At 34.3% G+C, this 24,482-nt stretch overlaps 1 protein-coding gene across 1 annotated transcript in view; it reads left to right on the top strand.

Moving 5' to 3' along the window:
- Positions 1 to 24,482, top strand: part of Mdga2 (MAM domain containing glycosylphosphatidylinositol anchor 2) — a 954,594-nt gene that overhangs the window by 368,600 nt on the left and 561,512 nt on the right. The window contains exon 2 of the mRNA XM_004649150.3: positions 20,608 to 20,747. Within this exon, the coding sequence (XP_004649207.2) occupies positions 20,608 to 20,747 (140 nt within the window). The remainder of the gene's footprint in view (positions 1 to 20,607; positions 20,748 to 24,482) is intronic.

Raw genomic sequence — 24,482 nt, 5'->3', positions numbered from 1 at the left:
CTTTCTCTTTCTCTTTCTAAGACAAGACAAACTGTAATTTGTTTGAGTTCTTCTCTCTTCTCTCCCTCTCCTTCTCTGTCTCTGCCTCTGTTTAAGAATTTATAAAAATATTACTTCGGTGTGCATGTCTATACTATCTTTCTGGCCCCCAAAGAAAATGTTGCTATAACTTACATTTGAAAATAACTGTTAGGACCATATGTAGAACATAAGCTTGAGAAAGAAGAAAACTGAAGGTTAAAACATGCATTAGGAGAGCCAGCTGTGGTGTTGGAAGGCTTAGTACAAGTCCTTGTGAGCTGTGAGACAAGACAAAAAGATTATGGATTCAACATAGGGTAAATAGATAGTGTGAAAGGAAAACCTAGGCTACAGAGCAAGACTCTGTCTCCATTATTAGTAATTAAAGAAGAAAAGGATACCAAGCATATATCAGTGGCAGAAACCCTATATACCATACACAAGGCTCTAAATTCAATTCCTAGTAACTCAAAACAAACAAAAAAATTATTAAAGACTCTTGTATATTTTAAAATTTTATTATTTATTCATTCATTTATTTGCAAAGAGAGAGAGACAAAGACAAGACACAAACACACACACACACACACACACACACACACACACACACACACACAATGTGCTATATCCTCCAGCCTCTGCAAATGAACTCTAGACACATGCATAACAGTATACATCTGACTTTATATGGGTACTGGGAAATTGAACCAGGATGCTCAGGCTTTTCAGGCAAGCACCTAAATGCTGAGTCATCTCTCCTGTTGTATATATTAGCTAAGAGTTAGCATGCATACAACTTGATCAGTAGGAGGAAAGATGTACTGTGGGAAAAATGTGCAGTTACCTGAGTGCTATATAATTCAATGACTAGCTATACTCAGTGTCTTACCATCTTTGTTTTCCTGAGCAAATTAGTTTGAGTTTTTGAGGCAAAATTTCTTCATCTTATCAAAAGTGGGAGATTAATATGTATCTAGTAGAGTTGTTGAAAGGACAAATTTCCATGTGTCTATTATCATCTATCTATCAAATATGTCATCTACCTATCACAGTGAATAATTTCTTGCACATACTAACGATAATATACTTCAAGAGCATATGTCCTTTATTTAGAATTCTGAGCCCTCATTAGTTGAGCCAACCTATGGAAATCCTTTATTTCCTCACTGTTTTCTGTTATCATATATTCAAATATTATTGAAAATCTTGATTTTCCTCTTTAGACCCTTGCTATAGCTTACTATTTGTATTTGAAATATAATTTTTCTTCTCTCTATGTCCAGTAATATTCTAATCATTTACAAAACAAAACAGCAACAACAAAAAAAATAGCTTAACTTTGCAATGATCAGTTCAATCTGTTTATCAGATGCCATTTTTGGATTATCTTCTATAACCTTAAATTTTGTTTACTTATATCATGTTACATATTGTCTGTAACAACATTTTCAAAGTATTACTGTATTAGAAAAAATATCTCTAGATCTCATGGTAAATGTCACTAATGTAGCTGCTTGGGCTCTTGATCTAAGAGATTCTGATTCATTGATCAAGTCCTCAAGTGTTAATGTAGATGTCTATTGTCCAATGACAAGCAATCAAGCCTGGCCCTGTACATCCCCATCTCTCACATACTTCTTTTGATTTAAAGTCTTTGTTCCTCATTCTGGCTACATCACCCACGACATGAACAGAAGGATATAGTTTATCATGGTGACACTGATTCATGTGTTGAGTGCTGCCAAACTTTCAATTTCCATCTCAAAATAAAGAATACACTGAGATAACAACTATCTTTCTAACAAATGTCTTTCTCTCATATTCACATTATAGATATATATGGGGGAATAGACTATGAAACTAGAAAAGAATCATGAACTGGTGAGGAGATATATTAGGGTGAGAATATGGTAATAAAATGCTAAAAAATACACTATAGGGCAGAATTAGGGAACCAACAGGAGGTGAACAGAGAGAAAGAGCAGGGGACAAATAAGAACAGAGTATCTATCTATGAATGCCCTAATAAAACACATTACTTTAATAATTTTAAAGCTATTTCAAATGAAAGAACATGAAAATGTAATAAGTAATAAGTTACCATCACCCAACAGAACATGTATACCCAACCATGACATCCATTCTGAGCTGTACATGTGGCTACAATGTTTCTTCTATCTATCTTTGGTTATGCTTTCTGGGTTCTATCATGACAAAACTCCTATCCCCTGAACTTCCAGCTCTTCTGAAGGGAATAAAGTCATACAAAGCTTTCATTGCTATATCCACATCTCCATGTCAGGTATTCACTTCATAAAACTGTGTCTCTAAGCAGCATTTCTATTTTCTTGAAGAAGTCTTGAATATTAAGATAATCATAATAAGAAAATAAATTCCATCAAAAAATTACTTTACAGGCTATTGTTAGGGAATAGCCTCAGTTTTACATTTGGAGATTTACCAGGAAAATGCCTAGGAAGAAAGAGGATACATTCTTTGCCATGTAGAAGCCCTGTGATTTCACTTTTACAACTGGATATTCTACTGTCTATGGCAATTCCTGCTGGGTAAGTTTTAAAAACATATGCTCTGTAACATATGGTGTGTCTGTGAGAGTCTGTTTCCCCTGTGATAGGGAATCATTCCAAATAAACCACTATTAATAGAAAAGGTTCTTCATATGTAGTACTTTGGATCACTGTCACTTCCTTCACTCAGTTTGCTATTACATATGAACTTGAACATTGTAGTAAAATTAAAAGAGTCATTTGTAGCAGTTTAATTATAAATAATAAATAATTATAAATAATCTACCTATTTATAAATGCATATAGTAATAATAATCATAATTTTCAGAATGGAAATAGACTGTTAAATAAATTGTAAAAACAAGTATTAAGTAATTGTGATTTTTTAGTATGATTAGTAGTTTTCAGCATAAGAGAAGATGAAAGTATTGACATTAGCATTTTCCTCACAAAACAATTGGTAAAGTGGATTTGGTAATGCGTGGTGACTGCTTCTTTATTGAGGTCATCACATCCCTCATTTTGTTAGCAACTTTAACTCGCACAACTAAACAACTACAATGATGCTCTCTTGTTTTCCCTGGATCAGATAAAACCAGAGTAAGTTGAATACTACAAGGTAGTACATCAGCTCAAATAGTTTGCTATATCTGCTGGTAATACTGAAGAAGCCCCAGCAGAGCAGAAGGGAATCAGTCTTTGGCTGGAGACAATTGGCACAAAATTCTGACGTGCTTAGCAGGTAGCGATTGGGTTTCAATTACCAGCCTTTAAAGCAATCAATGTATGACGGCCAGAAATGGAATGTATCATTTAGTTCAAACATTTTGAGAATAAGGTCGGCGGGAGCTATTATATGTGAAGTTAATGGTAGTATATTGAATACCAGCTGTGTCAAAGAGCTAGTAATTCAAATGCAAAAATAAGAGCAAAGCTGTCCCTTACTGTGGTGACCTTGGTTAAACAGTGACACAAGAAGGAACCCCAAGAGAAAATATGTAGGATCCCCAAATTACAAAGTCACTTTCATGTATATGGCATTTCAATTCTTGGACTAAGTTAAAAAACAGCTGGAGCTAACCACTCAAGAACAATAATGTTCTCTATCTTCAGCAACCTTATATTCTATCCTTGGTATAATTTAAATCTATATTTTATATGTGTTTCTTAGGAAGGTTGTGTTACTTTACTATTCCAGAGAGCATTCTTTGGGCTCTTCTGTAGATAAAGTTCTTTCTCGTGATACTATTAACTATTAACTCTTAAAAGTTTACTTAAATATAATTTGGTTCGAGATATTTTACAGATAAATGGCAGAGATAGCTAGCACTTTTCTAAACCTGGCACATATATAGATATACATGGCTTTCTTGAATCTCTTTACTTCAGGCTCTTTCCCTCAAGGAAGAAATACGTGAATTATTATTATTATTGCTATTATTATTATTTGTTTGTTTTTTAGAGGTAGGGTCTCAATGTAGTCCAGGCTGACCTGGAATTCACTATGTAGTGGCCTCAAATTCATAGAAACCTTCCTACCTCTGCCACTTGAATGCCACCATGCCCAGGCTTTGTAGAAATTGCTGTCCTCAGTAGCTGGATCCTCTCAGCCATGGTGCTAAGGTTAAAAAAAAATCTTGAAAATTTATGCAGCTATTTTTATCACAGCATACAGTTTTACTTTAGTGCTTATTATCAGATGAGGCCAGTAGAAATAGATATGTGCATTTATTTCAGTGCTATTAAGGATGGCATTGTGATATTTGACTAGAGACAGTAATCTAAATTATTATGACATTCTTCCATCAATTTGCTGTCATAATTTGATATACTATTATAGGTCAGTGACAAAACACAACTTAAAAGTACTGCTAGCTAATAGGAACAGTGGTGTGAGAACCTGTCAAGCAGGTCTTTCATTGTAAATTAAGAAACTTTTGATATATGTCAGAATATCTCTAGAATTAGACCCTTAGGTGTCTTGATCTCAGCCCTTAATTAAAATGGAGATTTCATCTGCATAATAATATTTTTGGTTTATGTCATTTCATGACATATTTAGGTTTTGAACCTTCATATGATTTTTCTTAAGAATTTTCTTCATGTTTGGCTCCTTTTCAGACTGTATTAAGGAAGCAAGTAAAAATTTTATAGCCTGAATATTGACATGATGTTTCTTAAAATGCTAGAGTTACTAAAAAGCTACAAGCATATCTGAAGTTCAACTTCTCTATAAACAAACTTGATATTTATTCACTGTTACTCATTTCTATTTGTTTAAAAGTAGTTAATGGACTGGAGAGATAGCTTAGCAGTTAAGGAACTTGGCTGTGAAGCTCAAGAATACAGGATTGATTCCCCAGTACCCACATAAATCAGAAGCACATGGTGACACAAGCATCTGAAGTTTGTTTGCAATGACTAGGGGTCCTGGCAACCTATATTCTCTCAATTTCTCTTTCTCCCTTTCTGTCTTTCTCTCTAAAGTATAAAATAAAAATAAAAGTGGTTAGTGACATGAAGTAAATGAAATAATATTTTCCTTAAGAACTTATTTCTGTATTTTTATAAATACTCATTTTCAATTGAAATTTTCAGAAATCATTTTTGTTTTATTTATTTGATTATCTCACAAAAGAAAACTTTAGATTTATTGACAAACTTGATCTTTTCCTGATATTAGTAATTTATATAAAGTTGGTGTCATTTTACATTTTTTTATTTCTAGCTTTTCTGTTTTGCATAAAAATTAAGATAAAATTGTAATCATTTTATCAACAAGTCATATAATTATTTCATATGTATATATATATATATATATATATACACACATATATATATATACACACACACACACACACACACACCATATATTGACAACAAAAATAAAATTGTGGCTACCCCTAGATATAAACCCTACACTATTATTATTAGGACATTATTCTTAGAAAGTCTGGTCATCCTGTTTCTATCAACAAGTAAAGCGAAACCGGTGTGGTAGCACACACCTCTAATCCCAACACTTGGGAGGGAGGCAGAGGTAGAAGGATTGCCAAGAGTTTGAGGCCAACTTGAGACTGCATAGTGAATTCCAGGTCAGCCTGAGCTAGAGTGAGACTCTACCTTGAAAAACCAAAAATAAATAAATAAATAAATAAATAAAGGAGATTATCTAAGATTACATACTAGTATTCCTAGTCATTCCTATCACAGGAAATCTAACTCCAAAATAAAAATATTAAATCATCAACAAAGTGAATATTTAATTCTTTTTGGAGAATTTTAATTGAATAAATACATGCAGGTACTCATTGAACTGATAGATTTCTGTTAATTATTTGTCAAACTCAGTAAACAGATGTGAAAGAAAATTCCTTGTAGAAGAAATATTCTCTTATAAGAATAGCTTCCCTGTTCCTCTGCTTTGAAATTCCAGTGCTTTATATAAAGCTTTTCTTTATGCTAATAATGTGAAGATACTGTGTTGCATTTTGCAAACAGATAGAAAAGAATAAAAAATGGGAAATAAACTGGCTGTGGCACAATGATGTCTGAATGCTGAGTCATTCATCATTCAGCAGAGGGCTGAGGGAATAAAGTGGAGCAGGCAACTTGAACCATAATGAGGTTGGTCATTCATTGTAATTTTAATTGAAATTAAATTTAATTGTACCCTATTTGCTATTAACATGTGTTGGAAGCATTAAAATAATGTTGAGAGAATGCCAGATAACATTAAGAGTTTACTAATGTACTTGGGAAAAGGCTCAAACAGTTTACATTTGCATCTTGGAAGATTACAGGAAATAGACATAACAGATTTTGAGTCTAACATCTGGGCCTCCATAATCTCTCTAATCAAGAGAATTGGTGATTTAGCAGAGATTTAGGACCTTTTAGAAATGTCCCGTCATCTTCTGGGGCATGCTTGACCTAAGAGCAAGTACCAAAATATAGTTTGCCCATTTTAGCTCTGGTGTCTCCAATTTGCTTTGGCTTCTATCTGTGGTTATTAAGCAGTCAGAAGGAGTTGCTCCATTCTTAAAAGTGTAAATTTATAAGTAAAAGCAAAGCATTGTAATAGTCCTAGAAATATTCTTACCATTGAATTCAAAACCACTTAAATTGTTTTGTTTAAAAAAGAAAAAAACTAAAGCAGAACAAAATCCTGAAATCTGTTTCAAGACAGTATGAGAAACATTCCCAACGTTAATTTGGTAGCCTTGGGGATTAAGAAAGTTTCTGTTGTCATTGCCTGGAGTTAGGCATACCTCAAACTCCTGACCCTTCTGCCTCTTTATCTCAGATGGTGGGATTAATGGTGTGGGCTACCACACCTGGCAGAATCCTGTGACTCTCAATAATCTAACTGCTTGGCAAAGTTGAGCCTTGAACTTTCAATCCTCCCTCTCTCTTTCAATAAATTGAGAAGCCTGTGGGTCTTTCCTATGCCTTTGGATAAGCTCTGGATGTTCCCAGAGATAGAAAAGGAGTTGCACATCAACAGTTATAACCATAAGCTTCAGTAGCGCACAAATCTGTTTGTCATACTGTAAAGATACATTTTACATAAGATAAATGACTACTTAGAGTAACAGTGAGTAAGAAATTGGAATATCTTCAAAGTTATAAACAGAAATGTTGGCTATGTCCCAGGAAAGGTTTTCAAGGGGTGGGGAGGAATGGGAGGGTGTTAAGAGTAATTATAAGATTATGATTCATTAACAAATAGCCTGAAATTAATGGTGAAAATATTCTAGATACTGATAAATAAGTCTGTTCTATGTCTATCCAGATCAAAGAACTAGGGCAGTTGTAAGTGAAAGTAGAGAAAACGTTACAGTGAGATAAAGCTTACTTTTAAAACTTGTCAATAAGCTACAAGACCACTTTATTAGTTTGGAAAAAAATACACTTGTTATGAAAGATAGAAATGCATAACCATAATAATAATAATACTTAAAAATCAGGAAATTAGCTGTCCAAAATTATTACCATTGTTAACTGTCGAGTAAACCTTCTTCAGACATATATTTAGGCACATAGTTCATAATCCTACATGAATGGGATCAAATTATACATATATCTTAGTCATATAGTATGGGTTTTGTTACTTGAATAATTTCCACCACTTCATAATGGTAGCATAGTAATAGATTTATGCATGTTTCACCAATTATTAACGTAGGATTTGGCTTTTATAGAATATTGTTCAGAGTTTCATTAATCATCACCCCAAAGACTAAGACATCCTTTGAGCTCTTATCACATCAAATAATTCTAGAAAACTATCATTTTCTAATCAGAAAATAAATAATAGATGTAGGGGCTGGTGAGATTGCTCAGTGGTTAAGGGACTTAGTTGCAGAGCCTAATGACCTAAATTTGATACACCAATATGCTTATAAAGCCAGATGCACAAAGTGGTGCATGTATCTGAAGTTCATTTGTAGTAGCTGAAAGCCCTTTGCATGCCTATTAGCCCCCTCTCTTTGCCAGGCATTATGGTATGCAGCTCTAATCCTAGCACTTGAGAGGCTAAGGTTGGATGATCAATGTGAATCTGAGGCCAGCCTGAGACTATATAGTGAATTCCAGATCAGTCTGGGCTAGAGCAAGACCCTACCTCAAGATAAATAAATACATAAATAAATAAATTCTTACTCCTTAGATCCCAAAAATATACTATCTAAACTTTAAAGTTACTTTGCATGCATCACAGTAAAATGGAAATAATATCCACATATATTTCCTAATAAAATATACATAATTTGCTTCTGGTAGAAGGCAAAAATAAAGATAAAACTAAACTTTGGCAAATAACTAATCTTACCTGGCAGTAATCATTCTTTTCAGTGTTGTAAAGAGAATGTGAGCTGTAAAGATGCTGTGTTGACAAGTGCCTGACATTTACTGAGCTTGCAATAAGCGACTCACTTGCTCTAATTACTCTTCTTCATGGCTCAGGTTTGGGTGCATGTCATCTCTACAGTGTTTCCTTTCTTATGGGGTCCAATGGTATTCCTGCAACATACTAAAGAACTTATCCTCCTTTGGGACTAGTCAGACAGTAGCTGCAATTTCTCAATGGAAAGAAGCATTGGAAAAGTTGGCAGACCAAATCCTCAAAATTCTAACTACTCTCATCCCTCTTAGACAACCAAATCAAAGTTTTTATTTTTGGCACCTTTTGTAGTAAATGTCATTTGTTTCTTGATGAGCTAGGCTGGAAGAATACTCAATTTGTGACTAAGCTATGAAAATAATGATGAGAGTAATTGAATTCTGGTTAGTAAATACTGAAGCTTTGTAGTCATTTCCAAGAAAGCTGAAAAGCTTTTAACTTTATAAGGTTATGGCATATCCAGGTATGCCTTTCTGTCCAGAGGGGTAAAAGATGATGCTATTATTACCTGTACTTTTAATTTTTTGGCATGGAGCGGTTTCAAGGTAGGATCTCACCCTAGCCTAGGCAAACATGAAATTCACTGTGTAGTCTCAGGGTGGCTTCAAACTCATGACAATCCTCCTACATCTGCCTCTTGAGTTTGGGATTAAAAGCATGTACTGCCATTCTAGGCACCTGTACTTTTGAGTTGTGATCTCTTAAGATCTGATGATAATTTATGAGAGGCAGAAATGGTTTAGTTCAGAAGACTTTGGTGGGTTCATTGACAACGTGATATATATGGCTTCCGACACTATTAAAGAGGAATTCATTTCATGTTTGATTTAGAAGGGGTGAGGACATTATCAAAGACTTAAGGATTACATTCTGGCCCTGCCCTGTTATGACAACCTCTGTCTTCTTCATTGTGCCCCACAAAAATGTTAAAAGGTATAAGGAATTCCATGAGAACAAGAAGACAACATGCTTTTATTTGCCTCACCTTTTTGCTATTTGTTTTGCTTTTTGTTTGATTGCCTGTTACCTGGTCTTCAAAATATCTGGAGTAGTTATTTTTTGCTTGTTTGTTTTATTTTTTTTAAATGTCTTGTTAGATGAAGTCCTAATCCAACCATAGATGAAGAAAATATAGGATATTCCACAAAATATAAAATAAAAGTAGGACCTTGATGCAGAATATTACATTTCTACCCAAGGAAGGAAAGCTCTGAATCCCACATTTTCCTTCCTATTGCAGTATTCCACTCAGTTCATGTAAGTCCCACTTCCTGATGCAGTACTCCATTCAGTTCATGCATGTCACATTTCCTGTTGCAGTACTCTCCTCAATTTGTACAAGTCACACTTCCTGTTGCAGCATTTCACTCAGTTCAAATGAGCCTCACTTCCTGTTGCAGTAGTTTACATAAGTCAAACTCCCTGTTGCAGTACTCAACTCACTTTACGTAAGTCCTACATGAACAAAACATTAAAATAGTGAAATTTCTGATGGACTTTCCAGTATTGCTAAAATATAATTTAATTTTTCATCCCAGAGATTACTGGGAAGAACTTGGTGAAGGGTTTGGAGGAAACATCCTTGTAGAGACAGGAATGATTAGCGTCTGGGCATGTGTGTAAGACTTGATTAGTCCATGTTTCTTCTCTGGTCTACATGGTAAAAGTTGTCAACTGCTGGATTTGAAAGGAATGCTGAAGCCTGAAATTACATGGAAATTTTGTTTTTCCTTTTATAAAAATAGAAGGGTAATTGAAGTGTTAGTTTGAGATATTAATGTGTAAAATAATGGATGAAAACAAAGGATGGCTATTCAAATGAAATGTGAAGTTTCAGCTACAGAAACCAGTAAATACATTTAAAAATGAAACTACAGAGCTTTGCTTTAAAAGGACATTTACTTCTTGTTGCAGTCAGGTTCTCACTGCTGGAAGAAATCATCTGACCAAGAGCAGCTTGTGGGAAAAAAGGTTTATTTTGGCTTACAGGCTGTAGGGGAAGCTCCGTGATGGCAGGGGGAAATGATGGCATGAGCAGAGGGTGGGCATCACCTCTTGGCTAGCAACAAAGTGAACAACAGGAACGGGAGAGTGTGCCAAACACTGGCAAAGGGAAATTGACTATAATACCTATAAGTCTGCTGCCAACAATACACTGCCTCCAGGAAGCATTAATTCCCAAATCTCCATTGGCTAGTATTCAGGACACCTAAGTTTATTGGGGACACCTAAATCACACCACCACACTTGTCATTACATGAAAAACAGTTCAGATTTTTTGGTTTTTAATTTTGAATTAAATTTTCTAGGAAGTTAGTAACTTGATTTTAGCATATTAAAAAGGGCATTACAGGCTAGCTTTTACACCAGACATTATTGCTCTTGTTTTAGCATTAATATGTAAATTGTATTTTGCTTAACATTAAATTGAATACACATAATTAATGAATGGTTTATTTTCCTTTTTTCCAATGTCTTCTTTTATTTATATACTTAGAGAATATGAGACAGAGAGAATATGTATGTGCCAGGTCCTTCTGCCATTGCAAACTTTATATGCATGTGCCACATTTGCTTCTGGCTTCATGTGGGTACCATGAAATCAGACCCAGGGTGATAGACTTTGTAAGCAAGCTCTTTTAACTATGGAGCCATCTCCCCAGCATGTGAATGTTTTCTTTTTAATAACAAACTTTCTTCTATTGTCTTCAATAACATCACATCTACACAGGACTTTTTCTTTAAGCTCACACATAACCCTAACTTTAAAAATCATGTTAACTTTGGCTGTATGGGGAACATTAATGACTTTCTGATAAAACCAGGTATTTTAATGTTTACTTTTTTTAACCTTTCTTTGAACTTTTTAGTCTTGGGAAGACAGCAGTAATTTATGCCAATATTAGACATGCTGAGGAAAGAATACAAAATATTCCAAACCTGTCACAATCAAAATTTGTCCCTCAAGTCATATAGAGTAGAAATGACCTTCACTTGATTAAATTAAAAGTAATTAATATGTTCTTGGTGCTTTCATTTTAGTGTTCATCAAATTAATAATTAAGAAATAGTTTCCTTTAGTTGAGAGGAATGAAGTTTAAAGACCTTGGAAGTGTGAGAAGAGCTCATAATGGAAGCCAGGTAATAGGCTGATTCTGAATTATAGCTAATTCAAGATAACCAAAGAAAGAGAATAAATTCCATAAGCTAAATATGGATCTAAAATGGACTTTATGTTTTTTGTATATCAGAATATTATCATTTGGGGGCTACTTATGTGACAATGCTGAAAAGATTCTAAACATTTTTTTTTAACTTTTTATTGACAGCTTCGATGTGTATAAACAATAAACCTAAATTTCTACCCCCTGATTGTACCAATTTTTAAGGAAGTTATTGAAGTGTATCAATATACAAATTAAAACTTTGCTTGTGGGCATGTTGGGATCTATGTTTATTTTTATAGATGTAGTGAGGATGTTTTGAAGTATCTCATTTCAAAAGGTCCATGCCAAAGAAGCAGAGTCAGGTAAACAAAGACTGAAGGACAGGGCAAAGAAGCAAAATAGTGGAAAAAAATGACAGCTTTCCAAAGTGGTATTTTGACTTGCCCTGTGACTTTTCAAATCTCAAATCACAAGGAGAAGGCAGACTGACCTCACATGCACATGCATTCCTAAGCATGTGCAGGGTTATTTGTAATCATTACACTTTTAAGCAAAACAAGAACAGGGCTGGTGATGAGAGGATGCTGTTGTTTTGTCATGTCTGCATTTTTAATCTGGAAGTGATGTTCTATCTTTATATACTATGGAGATGACCCCTGATTGGGTATTATTTTACAGAAGACATTAGAGAACTTGAAGAAAGTTCTTTATAAACAGAAAGAATTTACAATCATCAACCTTGCAAAAGAATTAACTAACAGTAAAAAGAAAAATCATAATGGGCTTAAAAAACATTTTAAAAGGATTATGAAAACCCTAAAAATTTTCACAGTTGAGCTTGGCCTGGCGGCCTATGTCTCTAATCCAAGCACTTTGGAGGCTGGGAATTGAGGACTGCCATGAGTTTGAGGCCAACCTGGGCCAGCCTGGCTAGAATAAGACTCTCTCAAATAAAAACCTTTATTGGCACACAGTTACAGGTATGTTGGAAATACAAGCATTGTATTTTGTCTCTTATAAAAAATTTAAATAATGAGTCCTTCATATCCTGAGATGATGATAGTTAAACTACTTTATTGTTTATGCACTAATCCTTTCTATATATTGGAAACCCACAATGACAGTTTTGCTCTGAGCTTAGTTTGACCTATTGAAATTTTCTCCCTTAACAGCACCTCACATCACTCCTCTTTTTTTTTTCTTTACTTATTATTTTTTAATTAATTGGTTTTGTACTCAGTGAATACAGTCAAGCTGGTACCATTATTCGTCTCTTCCCTGTCCTCCCCCCTCCCCCTGGCCACTGCTTGTTGAGGTATATGGGTCATGGATTGTGGAGTTAGCCCTCAGTTATGGGTAGGAGGAAATGTCTCTGTGTATAATGACACAACTTGTGGCTCGGACATTCTTTCCTCCCCCTCTCCGGCAAATTTCCCTGAGCTATATTGAGTTCATTTTAGGTCTGTTTCAGTGATGAGGTGTTGGGGGCCTCTGTGTCTCTGGATATCTGATTTGGTAGGAGTTGATTGTTCTCTGTGTTTATCGCCTTCACGCTTTTGCTGGTACCAGGTTCATTAAGAAAACAGCACCCTTGCTTATTTAGCCAATTATTCTTAGTTTCAGCTGGGGGCCTTTTGAGGTATACATCACTCCTCTATTTGTCCCTTTTTTGTAGCCATATGTCACTTAAAAATCCTCATTTCTATCTAAGTTCTCAAAGGCAGTAAACTTTTTTTCCCTGATCCCCTTAAGTTGCAACTTTTCTGAAGAATGCTTCCACCTCTCTTTAAATAACTTCAGAATAGCCTAATTTCCTTTGTTCTTCTTCAACCTCTCTGTCATTTCAAGTTTCTTTCCCTAGCTTTCTTGGTAAACAGTTCACATTGTGGAGGCTGGAGAGATGGTTTGTTGCTTAAGACATTTTGGCAAAGCATAATGACTGACCTGAATTTGATTCCCCTGTACCCACATAAAGCCAGATGCACAAAGTAGTGCATGCATCTTGTAACTGCAATTAGTTTGCAGTAGATGGAGGCCTTGGTGGACTCATTCTCATTTTCTCTCTCTCTCTCGAAGTAAATAATATTTTAAAAAGAACTCAGATTGTCAGTTTTGATCACTACCCTTTAAATTTCTTATTCTATCTAATCTGCTAGAAAAGCTCATTTGTCCTTTCAAACCACTTCCGTATAGCCATCAAAACTTATCAGCCATTACTGATCTCACTGTCAGCATCCAAAATTGAACTTTTCTTTTTAAAAAAATCTATTTGTCTATCATCTATCTATCTATTCAGCTACCTTCCTATTTATTTATGAGAGAGAGAGCGGGGGCAAATAAAGATAGAGAGAGAGGGAGAGAGAATGGGCATTCCAGGACCTTCAGCCTCTGTAAACAAACTCCAGACACATGTACCACTTTGTGAATCTGACTTATGTGGGTCCTGAGGAATCAAACTTGGGTCCTTTGACTTTGTAGGCAAGCACCTTAACTGCTTAGCCATCTCTCCAGCCCCCAAGTTGAAGTTCTTATTTATCCATAAAATTTCTAGTTTCCAACTCCATATCTGAATTTGGAGTAATGTAATATGTTTTATAATTATATATATATAATATAATCTTATGAAAAAGCAAAGATTTGGCAATGAAATTGTCAAAAATAATAGAAATAATTGTTGGCTAGGCCTACATACACAATGTTTAATTCAAAAACCAAATTTGGACATCATTGAAACAAAAAGATTGGGGAAGCATTATAAAATAAGTAACATAGGTGAGAAAGAGTGGAAATAAGGATAGAAGCCATATGTATTACAAACCTGTGCTATAAAGGGAGTTCAGCAATAGTTAAGCAGAACATATCAGTTATTATCAATGTTATTCAAATGAGTGTAAAAGGACAAGGAAAATGAGATACAAATTAAGAAAGAATATGGCAGCTTAAATCAATAGAGAAATAGAAGGAAATATGGAAATGCTTTCTGTTTACTGTGAGAAACAAAAGTGAATGACAGGCAAGAGAAAACATGATAAATAATGCATTCTCACTCTGCTGTCTGGCAATATGAGAATGGTTATCTCCTTACCTCTGTCCCTTATCTTTGATACTTTCCCTTTTCTTCCTTTTCCCTCCTCTTTCCTCTTACAACCCTCCTCTCCCTTTCCCTCAGTCTTGTTCCTTCTCCTACATTGTGTGAGGAGCCCTTATGCATGGTAGTTTGAAAGTCTCCACTTTGCTATTCCTAAGAGAAGGCCATTGAGTGTGCTTATCTCCAAGCTGTCTATCCCAGGAATGTATTACATGTATCAATAACTTATATTGCATTGCTTGGTGTGGAAGAGTGGCAACATTCCAGTGGAAATTTGAGTTCCCATAGAATGGGTGCATGAGGAATTTGAGAAATTTACTCAAGCTGAAAGCTCTTATTTGTGGCCCTTAAGAGGAGAGAAAACTAGTACAAAGCCATTGCTGCCTAATAACAACACAACCCTTGGCCAAAGTGTGACTGCTATGGGAAAAGGCATCTTTACAATATTTCTCATGAAATTCCTCACCTTAAAAAACCCTGCCATGGGTTGGGTGAGGGACCCTCATCTCAGGATTCGCCTGAGTCATGTGACCTCCATGGTAATCTAGAGGGTGTCTGCTATGAAGAATCCTCTTTCTCTCAGTAAGGCCAGGGATACACATCAGTATCATCTCACCTCTTCTCCTTCACATTTGTATTCAATGGATCATCAAGTCTTATTGAGCAAGACCCCTACCTGCATCCCCCTCAACTCGTGTCTAAGTGCAGACCTTAAAAATAAAAATCTCTACTGCATGGGGAGACAGATTGATAAATAGAGTAAGGCCAGTGTCCAAGTTTGAAGTGAAGACACATATGAATGTATAATTTTCAGCAGACCTTCTATTACAGATATGTCTTTAAACATATCTCTGGAATTTTTCTTCCCTTTCCTTCCCACAGTATCTTTCCCCACTTTGGTATAATTCCATTGAATTTGTGAAGCCTTTTAGATTTCTACACATGGACTTAATTCTCCTAAGCTTTGTTCTTATTTGGCTCTTTGCATTTTCAACTCTTACATTACCTATTCTGTTCACCTATGTTTTTATGGTTAATGACTTTGACAGATACAATAGACTATCAACCCTTTGAAGACACAGCTCATGACACTAATCTCCCTGTGTGTCCTCATGTCTGCTTTAGTAAAATAGGCTTGCAAGTCTGTATGTGACACAGAAAGATGAAAGTTCTCCTGGCCATTGCTATTGGTGAATAATTTGTGTGCTTTTTCCAAGGAAATGCAGAGAGACTTCAGCTTAACTTTTAAAAGAATATCCTAATAAGATAAAGAGTACCTCTCTTTTATCCTTTTAGACTGACCTCTTGCACCCAAAGGCAACTTGCTCAAATTAAGATATTTGATGTGATTAATGCTAGGAAAGTAATGAGATTTGGTTTACTCGAGAATATTGGGATGAATATAAGTCTTGTGCAACATTTTAACATTTTAATTCATTGCTGAACCTTTAAGGCAAAGAGGCTTATAACCTTTGCTCCAATTTCACTATAATGAATTGGGGCTTTTGCTACCAAAGCAGAAGATAACAAAATGTCTTGTTCCTGCTTGAACACAGCAAATTTCATTTAAAGTCGATAAATTTAGCACCATGTTACTTAGTATTTTACTAAAATCAGTTGATATTACTATACTTTTAGTTATACTCACTATAAATGTGAATAAATTAGGCTGAATAAAATCAAATTCATTATATGTGTATATGATGTTAAAAATGAAAAACCAAAATATTTTTAAATTACAGATTATTTAACATGGGCATACATAATTTATATTAAAAATAATTATACATTATTAGCTACTCTGTGCTCTAAATTATGTGATGTATAACAATCATCATATATGTTCATCCCCACACTGAAAGTACTTCATATCAAGTGGAAGGGTGGAAAATTGCAAGGAAATACTTATATCCTGGAAATTAGAGAAGAGGTCATTGGCCAATAATCATACATATATGAGGACCATAGGTTTGAATAACCATCTGGAAATCTAAAATGGGAGAACATTCTGATCAAATGTACCTCAACCTTCATCTTATCATACTTTTATCATACATAGACAGGTGTTAGAGGAACACTCTATATTGACAGTGGTAAGATGTCAGGAATTTGGCAAGATGGAGATGGGATGATGCTATATGATTTATATTCAAGCAATGACACCTATACATTGTTAATGTACTTATGTTGCTTTATTGCATGGATGATTTTGCAATCCTTTTTATCCAATTTGCTCTAGGACTACTGTGGGAGTCTTAAGGATCCTAATATAACTACTCCAGATATTGCTTTAATAGATGCTATGTGTAGGCTACAGTCATAAGACTGTGGCAAGGCACTTCATAACCTCAGGTTTAATTTTTTCCACTAATTTGGAAACTGACTATTAACACGGTTGAACACTAATACCCTCTCAGCTCTGTTTTCTGAAGACTGAAGTCACTGATGCCTCCAAAATGTTTACCTCATTATTGGATTAAAGTATAGAGCATATGGTATAATGTTTACTGAGAATGTGTATTTGGTAGACTATTCCTCGCTCCTATAAGATAGGTGGTAGGTTCCTAACAGTATAAAAGCAATTACCTTTTCCAAGAACATGTTAGAATATAGAAGAAAATGGCAGAAAATTAACCCTTCTAAATGTCACAATTTGCCTACTGTATAATTTAAATTGTTCAAATAAAGCTACTTATTTACATAATGATGCATTTGAAAGATATATCTTAAAATAACATTACACATTGAGTTGAAATAATTATAAAAATAACAAGTACAAATTAGTCTAGAAAGTATAGCATGTCACTATATAATTAGGCATATTAATAAGTATGGACTATAATTATGAAGCTAAATATAGCATGGGTATTTATTTCAGAATAAAGATTTTTTTCTGTTTCATTTTTTATTATTTTGCTTTGCAAGCATTTATTGATTATCAATGGCTTGTTAACTTCTATCATGTAGATATAATTATATTAGTCATATGTCTTAAGAGAAGTACTTTGCTAAGATTATTTATCTAAATTGAACTCTAAATTTGATCATTGAAATATTTGTGAGAAGCATTGTATGAGCCATTAGAATACTCCACAGTAACACTAAATATTAAAATCCTTAATGCCATGAAACCCAACAAACCATTTTCATTTCTAGACAGAGTCCAAAGCAATGATAAAAAGTGCTGGACAAATTAATTGCACAAACCAAACTATGTTTTTGCTTAAGAATATTTCATTTTTCAAAATAAATCTGTACAATATGAAGTTTAGTTACTTAAAAAAATTCAAAGAACAAGGACACCTTATCTCTTGGAGCTGTTTCATTTATTCAACAAATATTTATAAGACCTAGAGAAATCCTTCTAAAACTTGTCGACAAAGAAGTATCATTATAACCACATAGTGTTTGGTAAAATGCAGATTCCTGGAGTTTGCTGAAGGTTCATCAGTCTCTCTGTAAACCTGTGAAGTGTATTTATAACAAGCTCTTGGGGTGTGAATTGTGCACACTGAGTATATATAGTACCTTTTTTTAGATTTTTTTCTTATCCTAAGTTTGCATCTTTTTTGTTTGTTTATTTGTTTGTTTGTTTTTGTTTTCCAAGGTAGGGTCTCACTCTAGCCCAGGCTGACCTGAAATTCACTATGGAGTCTCAAGGTGGCCTTGAACTCATGGCAATCCTCCTACCTCTGCCTCCTGAGTGCTGGGATTAAAGGCGTGCACCACCACGCCCGGCCTAAATTTGCATATTTTTGATGATGGCTACTGGACAGCCAGCTCCTAGATTGTGAGACTGAAAAACAGACTGGATGTAGTTACATAGAAAGATATAGAGAGAAACAGGTTTACTTTGTGTGTGATGAATGGGGCTTTCAGTTCTTATTTCTGCCTAAAATTGAGAAAGATAACAAAATATTCCCTTTTAAAATATTCATCTCTGTGAATGGCCTGTGCATCTATGTTACATAAAGCAAATTATTACATATTAGAGATGATGTTTATTTCAAACACATTTCCCAAGAAGAAATTTTCTCATGATAGCCTTATAATGTTTTTCCTCTGTCATAGAACCACCAGACTAATTTTCATAAACTATTAGATTCATGGTCTTTTTAATGCAAAATAAGAAAATCTAGATATCCCAGTTTTAGGGCTTTTGTTTTGTTTTCTTTTTCCCCTTTTTTCTTTTTTCTTTTCTTGAAGGCAAGGATATCTTCTATTAAGAGTATGGCTGTTAGGCCTGGGAGGAAGATTTAGAGGCTAAAAGGACTTGTTTGTAAACCCACAACTACCCACTTAAAGCCAGATGGACATTTACTTGCAATGGCAAACACCTCTCATGTACCCACACACACAAAAGCGCCAAGAAATACATAAATAAGTAAATAAGTAAACAGATATTTTTAGAGTATGGATGGCTGCTTATATTGAATATTTTTGTTGGAAAATGTTTAAGACCACTGTCTTGTACCTGTATAGGAAGTCTTTTCATTTTCTTTTAATTAGATAAATTTCTATTCCACCTCCAAATATATTACAAATAAAAATGTTGACTGAATAAATGGGGATCATCTTCAACCTGTCACATATTGATGGCAAGCAGTGTATCTTACTAGCTTAGTATTTATCATCATCTGTGTCATTTTTGTGTGATGTTGGTTTCTGGTGATATGAAACACAATGAATGCTCATCTAATTTTATTGGTGCTTGGGCACAGAAACAGAGGAATCTAGGAACCTTGCGGCTTATTGAGAGTTGGGTCTCTGCTGAATTAAAACCTGTACTTAGTCATCAATGATTTACTGCCATCTTTATTTTTAAAATTTATTTATTTATTTATTTAACAGTGACAGACACAGAGAGAAAGAGGTAGATGATAGTAGATAGATAGATAGATAGATAGATAGATAGATAGATAGATAGATAGATAGATGATAGATAGATATATATAGAGAGAATGGGTGCACCAGGGCCTCCAGCCTCTGCAAACGAACTCCAGATGCGTGCGGCCCCTTGTGCATCTGGTTATCGTGGATCCTGGAGAATTGAGCCTTGAACCAGGGTCCTTAGGCTTCACAGGCAAGCGCTTAACCGCTAAGCCATCTCTCCAGCCTACTGCCATCTTTAATGTCTAATCAGTGACCGTCTTTCATATGCACCAGAGGAGGTGTTCTATAAAATGCAAACTGAATTGATATTTTGCTCTTTAAAATCATATCACTTTATTATTTACTTACAAGACAACTTTATAATTAGTGCATTAATTGTAAAGTTTTCAATTCCAAAAACCTTTCCCCCCTTCTTCTACCTACAGTGGTGGTGGTCATCTTCTTCCTCTACTTTCTCCTCTTCCTCCTACTCTCCTTCCCTTCTTTTCTTCTCACCACCTATTTCTGGTACAGCATAGCTTATGTTAAAATTTAAGTTATAGCATGGCATGATGGTGCATGCCTTTAATCCCAGCCCTCGGGAGGCAGAAGTGGGAGGATCATCCTGAGTTTGAGGCCACCCTGAGACTACATAATGAATTCCAGGAGTGCCTGAGTTAGAGTGAGACCTTACCTCGAAAAACTAAAAAATAAAAAAATAAAAAAATAAAATTTATATAAAGGAAAGCAATTTAAAAATCAAAGTTACCAAGTGGTCTTTAATAAGAGTGATTTCTAGAGCCCAGTGCTAGGCACCCCTCTACCATTCTCAAAGTGTTGTGGTGACCTTAAGTAAAGTAGAAACTTCCTATTAAAAAAAGTCTGTAATCTTTTGGGAAAGCAAAACATTATTCTGAGTGGTTCTAACTGTGGTCAAGAATAGTTAGCTTTGCTTTTGTGGTTAAGATGGCACACGGAAGATAATTGCTTAGCTTCTCCTGTCTTCTTTTCTGCCTGACCCCACAGCTCCGCCCACGGTTCGGATTGTGCACTCAGGCTTGGCCTGTAACATTGAAGAGGAACGCTACTCTGAACGGGTCTACACGATCCGGGAAGGAGAAACCCTAGAACTGACCTGCCTGGTAACAGGACATCCACGGCCACAGGTGAGTCCCCAGCTGTGACATTGGAGAACACTCTGTCTCTATGTGCCCTCTCTCAGAAGTCAACAAGTATGTACTTCAGATATAGCTAAGACTAGTGTGTGTATGTAAAGTGCAGAATAAGGGTAGTAATTTATGAAATATGAGCAAGTATACATGTACATAAGATGAAGTAAGAAATCTTTGGTTTTATATTGTTGAGAAGTTTGGAAGACATTTCCAGGGAAGCTGTTAAAACGACAAGTACAAAAATAATTCAGAAAGATAATGCATATGGCAATGAGTTTATTTTAGAATGTGGAACATGATTTCATGCTGACAAAATTCCAGCCAAGAAGACGTTTGTTTTAAAGAATATGATGCATGGGTCACATGCACCTGCCTTATCCCTAGTTATTATATTCATACAAAAATTAAAAAAAAAAGTTTACAGATATTCTATGCATAGGACTTCCAGAGTTTTCAGCTACAACTTGCTTAAGCCCTTTTAAAGCTAAGGGGGGAAAGAAAAAAAAAAAAAACAGTTAAAAGGTTTCAATTAATATTCCAGGAAAAATCTTAAAAGAGTCAAAGAGTCAAAATAAAGTGTTATGCATAAGGAATCTATGCAGAAATGTAGAATATATAGGATGTCTTTACTCTTCCACTGACAACACTTCTTTTCCTATATTTAATCTGACAACTTTAAAACCCATACCACTAATTTGCTAAGGCAGAAAATAAAATTGATTTATTACACAAACATATATATTTGAAGAAAAAATTCAAGCTAACATACCTATACTGGAGAAATGAATGAAAATGTGTTTTTTTTATTATTTCATCATTTTAACATTACTTTTTCCACTACTAAATTAATAATTAATGCTTTCTTGACTTTATCCTGATTTAATAAAAAGAGTAAACATGATGTTTTACAGAGTAGAATATTAGACAGATTGAAAGATGGTGGATAAATGATAGAACTATAACTGAAGGTGAAAGAAAAATGCTTTATAAAATTACTTTTGTTGGTAAAATCTAAAAAGTAAGGTAATCTAAAACAATTATTAAATTAATTGGAAAATAAAGGTAAAGTTACATTGCAGTATTTGCTATTAACTGAATGTAAATTAAAGAATAAAATTCCCTTAATAAAATGAAATTTCATAAAATTTGACAGGTTAAACTTGAAACAAAGTTTAACAATAATTTTAAGAGGAAACATGCAATGTTAGGAGTAATAATTTTAAAATTTGGCACAAGAAACTCATGTATTAAACATTGTATTTTGAAATACAGAAAATATTGAACTGAGTGAAAACACCTTTGTTTATTTATTTACTTACTTACTTACTTTTAAGGAGAAAGAGAAAAGAAAAATGGCCAATGTCTCTTGCTGCTGGTAACAAACTCAAATACCTGCAACACTTTTCCCATCTGGCATTATGTGGATACTGGGGAATCAAACCTGGGTTGTTAGGCTTTACAGGAAAGCACCTTAACCACTGAACAATCTCTCTAGCCCCCAGTGAAAATGCTTTTAAAATAAGTAGGAAATAATTTTTAAAAACTTGAATAGTAGTTCAAAGAAAATTTACTGGTGTTATGATTTGATTATATTTGAAATCTAAAGTCATGGAATGAAAGTTTTAGAGTCTAAAGTTGGATTCATAGCAGATGGATCCAAATGACAGAAGCCACATGGAGCTTGATGACAGGTAGTGCGTGGCCAGGAAGACCATGAGGGCGCCATGACTTTTACACAGGATATGCCAGCAAGTGCTCCTTCTGAATTCCAAGTTGGATTAAAATCAAACATTTCTCTGTATGTAGCGCCTCATGAATTGCTCTGCTTCCTCCATGTTGCCTTATTTTCTTTAATATTAGAAATCCCTGTGTTCTCTGTACAACTTCCCTTCAAAATTTAAAACCAGCACAATATTTGGTCTTCAAACAATCTGCATGAAGCTCTGAGACAAATAATTAGTGGATTACTCTTATTTTCTTAGCAATTCCATTTTGGAGTCATTTCACTATTCTCTGGTTATGAAAAAAAATGTGCTGTTTCAAAGCAAGCATCTTTTCTCTTCATTTGTAGAACTCTTGGATTTGTAAATCACCCAGTCTCAGCTTATGTTGCCTGTTTGGGAAAAGTTAACTAGGCCTCTTTGCTGACAGAGCAGCTGGGGCTTAGTATTCTGGCCAAAGACTCAAGTGCATGAAGTTGGCAGCTGTTCCTGAGGTTGATTTTCTAAATTAATAACACAAAGCTGGGATGGCTCCCTTACATATCTAGCATGAGCATGAAGATGGTTGTAAATGCAGCGGAAGAAAGAAGCTTTTCCTCCACTTATCATTGTATTTCTTAATCTGTTCCTTCAGCCTATAGCAATTAGAATCATAGATATTATCTATTGCACTAGTCAAAAGAAGCATTTTTGTAGGTTCCTTTTAAAAAAACACACAAACATGTTTTTTGGAGATGAGTAGTAAATGGCCTAAGGGTTTTATATATTCAATGAATATAGAGTAAGTGAAGAAGGGCTCAGTACAGTGACAGAGGTAAGACAGATAAGGACACAGCATCAAAACCAGAGAGCTTGTGTAATACATGGTTATGAGAGGACTGAGAGATGACTCTGCAAAAGTTTCTTAGTCTCTTTTTTTCTTTATCTCCATTTTTGTCTGTGCAACAGAAATCAAAATCATTATACCAATATTATAGACACATTTTGAGTATAATGTATAAATATACATATTTTATGCAAAAACAAATATAGTTATATACAGATAGTGTTGTATTATGTTTGAGAAAATAGAATAAAATATTAAATTTAAATTTACATTGTTTAACTCATAGTGAATTTCAACATTTTCCAAAACAATAACTTGCACATCATTGCTTATTGGTTGCTTGTATCTTCTATTTTCAGTTTAACTGTCACATACTATCTTAAATACTTGTGGAAAATTTTATATATGACATAAATAAATTTCATGGCTAACAAATGTGCTATAAATTTAAAACCACAGTGTATTACTTATCTATTAACATTGATCAAGTTAATTTTGTTACAGTTTAAGTTTTAAAAGATGAATGATTTTAATATTCTTTTAAAATTTTGGCTTCTGAATTTTACTTACTTTAGCAAAGTCTTCTTTATATAATATGAGATTTCTTATAGTAGAGGCTCATACCATATAGATAGATAGATCTGATCATCAGAAAATTATTTTGTTCATAGTATGAAGTATTAATCTACTTTACTCCTTTTCTGTTTTTAATTTCCCTTTTGATCTTATACAAACAAGGTAACCAGATTTAAAATAACATTTTTTGTTAATAAAATTGTATTATTCTTTCTATTTTTCCCGTTGGATCAATGTCACACTCACTATTTTACATTCTATAACAGTAATCTAATATGACTTATAAAAGGACTTCAATTTTTACAGACTCAGTATGATTTGGCTAAACTAAATACTTTTTTATTTTCCTTATGAATTATAAAATGAGCTTTTAATCTTCAACACTCAAATAACTATAATTTTAATTATATTGAGTTGTACCTTCAATGAAGTCATGTGACAGAAGGCATGACAGACTTTGAGAAGGTAGTTTTCAGTAGGATATTTTTAATATTTCAGATTTTCGGGCAGGGAGACTTTATTACAGCAACAATGGGTGTCTTTGAATTTGATCTAAGAATAATAATAATAAAACCCAAATATACATAATTGGAAAATTAGAGTATA

This window comes from Jaculus jaculus, chromosome 7 (assembly GCF_020740685.1).
Source record: "Jaculus jaculus isolate mJacJac1 chromosome 7, mJacJac1.mat.Y.cur, whole genome shotgun sequence".
In the NCBI taxonomy this organism is placed as follows: domain Eukaryota; kingdom Metazoa; phylum Chordata; class Mammalia; order Rodentia; family Dipodidae; genus Jaculus; species Jaculus jaculus.
This window is presented reverse-complemented; position numbering and strand designations above follow the sequence as displayed.